The sequence below is a fragment of the Eschrichtius robustus genome, chromosome X (genome assembly GCF_028021215.1).
Source record: "Eschrichtius robustus isolate mEscRob2 chromosome X, mEscRob2.pri, whole genome shotgun sequence".
Classification (NCBI taxonomy): domain Eukaryota; kingdom Metazoa; phylum Chordata; class Mammalia; order Artiodactyla; family Eschrichtiidae; genus Eschrichtius; species Eschrichtius robustus.
This window is the reverse complement of record NC_090845.1, coordinates 90,554,267-90,556,487: the sequence shown is the minus strand read 5'-3', so window position 1 is coordinate 90,556,487 and position 2,221 is coordinate 90,554,267. Positions and strand designations below refer to the sequence as shown.

At 48.2% G+C, this 2,221-nt stretch overlaps 1 protein-coding gene across 1 annotated transcript; it reads right to left on the bottom strand.

Annotated features, from left to right (window-relative positions):
- Nucleotides 1-1,500: 1,500 nt before the first annotated feature.
- TCEAL6 (transcription elongation factor A like 6) lies at nt 1,501-2,017 on the bottom strand. The gene is given in 2 exon segments (XM_068533842.1): nt 1,501-1,530; nt 1,532-2,017. Coding segments are annotated over 2 exon segments (516 nt in total).
- Nucleotides 2,018-2,221: the final 204 nt, after the last annotated feature.

Sequence of the window (2,221 nt, the reverse complement as noted above, 5' to 3'; positions counted from 1 at the left end):
AGTACAGGACCCAGGAGAAGAGGCACAGTACCCAGCAGACATGGCAGTATCCCGGAGAGGGTGGCACCTATCTCTCAGCTGCCTGAACTTGTTCCTGGGCACAAGTGAGACCTCCCTCAGTTCTAAGAGTCTGATTCCATCCACGTACCTGCTACTGCATGAGAGTGGTATAGGAGCCGTTCCTCCCCCAGGTATCTGGTGGGGGCTAGGTCACAACACATCTCATATACTCAGTACCTCATTTGATCCACTTGGCAGTCCCATGAGGCAAATATTATCCCCATTTTACAGATGACAACACTGACCCTTACAACAGTGTGTCTGTTATAACTGCCAAGTTGATTCCTCTAGCTCTGGGTACCAGAGTTAATATGAGTTTTACCTATTATTGTACATTCTAACAACAGGAATATTGTGTCTTCATTGCTCTCATAAACTCACTGAACAGTCCAATCACTTATCATGTATTGTTTTCTGGTCTTAGTTTTTTTTTTTCCCAGTAAATTTATTTATTTATTTATTTATTTTTGGCTCCGTTGGGTCTTCGTTGCTGCACGCAGGCTTTCTCTAGTTGCAGCGAGCAGGGGCTACTCTTCTTTGTGGCGTGTGGGCTTCTCATTGCAGTGGCTTCTCTTGTTGTGGAGCATGGGCTCTAGACACGCGGGCTTCAGTAGTTGTGGCTCGCAGGTTCTAGAGCACAGGCTCAGTAGTTGTGGCGCATGGGCTTTGTTGCTCCGCGGCATGTGGGATCTTCCCGGACCAGGGATCGAACCTGTGTCCCCTGCATTGGCAGGTGGATTCTTAACCACTGTGCCACCAGGGAAGTCCCTTAGTTGTTTTTTAATGACTAACATAATGCATATCATTTAGGAAAAAGTGGAGATGAGTGAGCAAAGAAAAGAAAGATAAAGAATCACACATGGTGGGAGCCATAGGACGGTAAAGGCCTCAGAGAAGGGATAGCAGTGCCCATTGACATGGTTACAACTAGGAGAAGACATGGGGATGGGCACATCTGCAGAGGAATGGCATGGAGGTACCATCAGGTGACTGGACTTATTTTTGAGTGCAGGTGAGACCTATTTTTGGCTACCATTCAAGAAAAAAACATCACTTAATTTTTAGTTTTCTCTGTGCACAGATGCATTACACAAACATTTATACTTTTACAAAAATGGTTTGATGCTATATATTCCATTCTGAAAACTGTTTTTTCTTTAATGTTATTTTACAGTGTACCATGAACATCTCTTCCATGCACGTGGGTGAAAATCCCCTACTGAAACACAGAGAGCACTGTAGTTGGATCAAAAGGCTGCTGGTAACGAGAGTGACACCTAAAGCAAAGTATCAGCTTAAGGTTAAAGCACATAGCCTGGCAAATGCCGGCCAGGGAAAGCAGGGTCAGCGATATTCTCATCAGAGGAGTCAGAATTGAAGGTCAAAGGCATTAAAGATATGGGATATCATGTAAGCCCCTCTGGCCCCTACCTCCGCCCCTCATTCCCCTGACACCCCGTTGGCCCCCTGGGGTGAATGGATCCTGTACATCTGTTTGCATCCAATGAAAACCACCCATTTTCTGTCTTTTCCTTAGCTCTTCCTGAGCCCTTGACATATCTGCACATTCTCTCATCATCTCCTCACTGCCCAGATGCCTTTCCTGTAAGTTGTCCTGACAGTCCTTGGGGGAATCGTCTGTCCCCCTGTCCGTTTTTCTTTTTGCTTTCCGGGGCACATAGTCTTCAGCGGGGCGCTTTTCAGCAGCCCACAGCTGACTGTCTGGCTTTGCCTGGGATTCCAGCTTGCCCTCACCGTGTGGTTTTCCCTCAGCTTCAGACTTGCCCTGCTTTTCTCGCTTCCCCTCATCTTCTGGTTGTCCCTCATCTTCTGGCTGTCCCTCATTCTGGAGCTCTCCCTCGTGTTCTGTCTTCCCCTCCACTTCTGGCTTTTCTTCCTCTTCTGGCTTTCCCTTGCCTTCCAGCTTTCCTTCATTTCCATTGCAGAGTTTTTCCATGTTGAGATGTCCCCTCGTTTTCCTGTCCTGGGGGATGGGATGGGGTGGGGTGGGGGGAGAGAGACAAGAGGAAACAAGGGAGACTGAGGGCTTGGGGGTGGAATGCAGGTCCGGATAGTACTGGCATCTCACCCTTGCCAGCGTTCCCCTGACCTGGCCCAGCCTAGTGTGCCTTCTGGCCACCCTTTACCCCACCATTCCTGC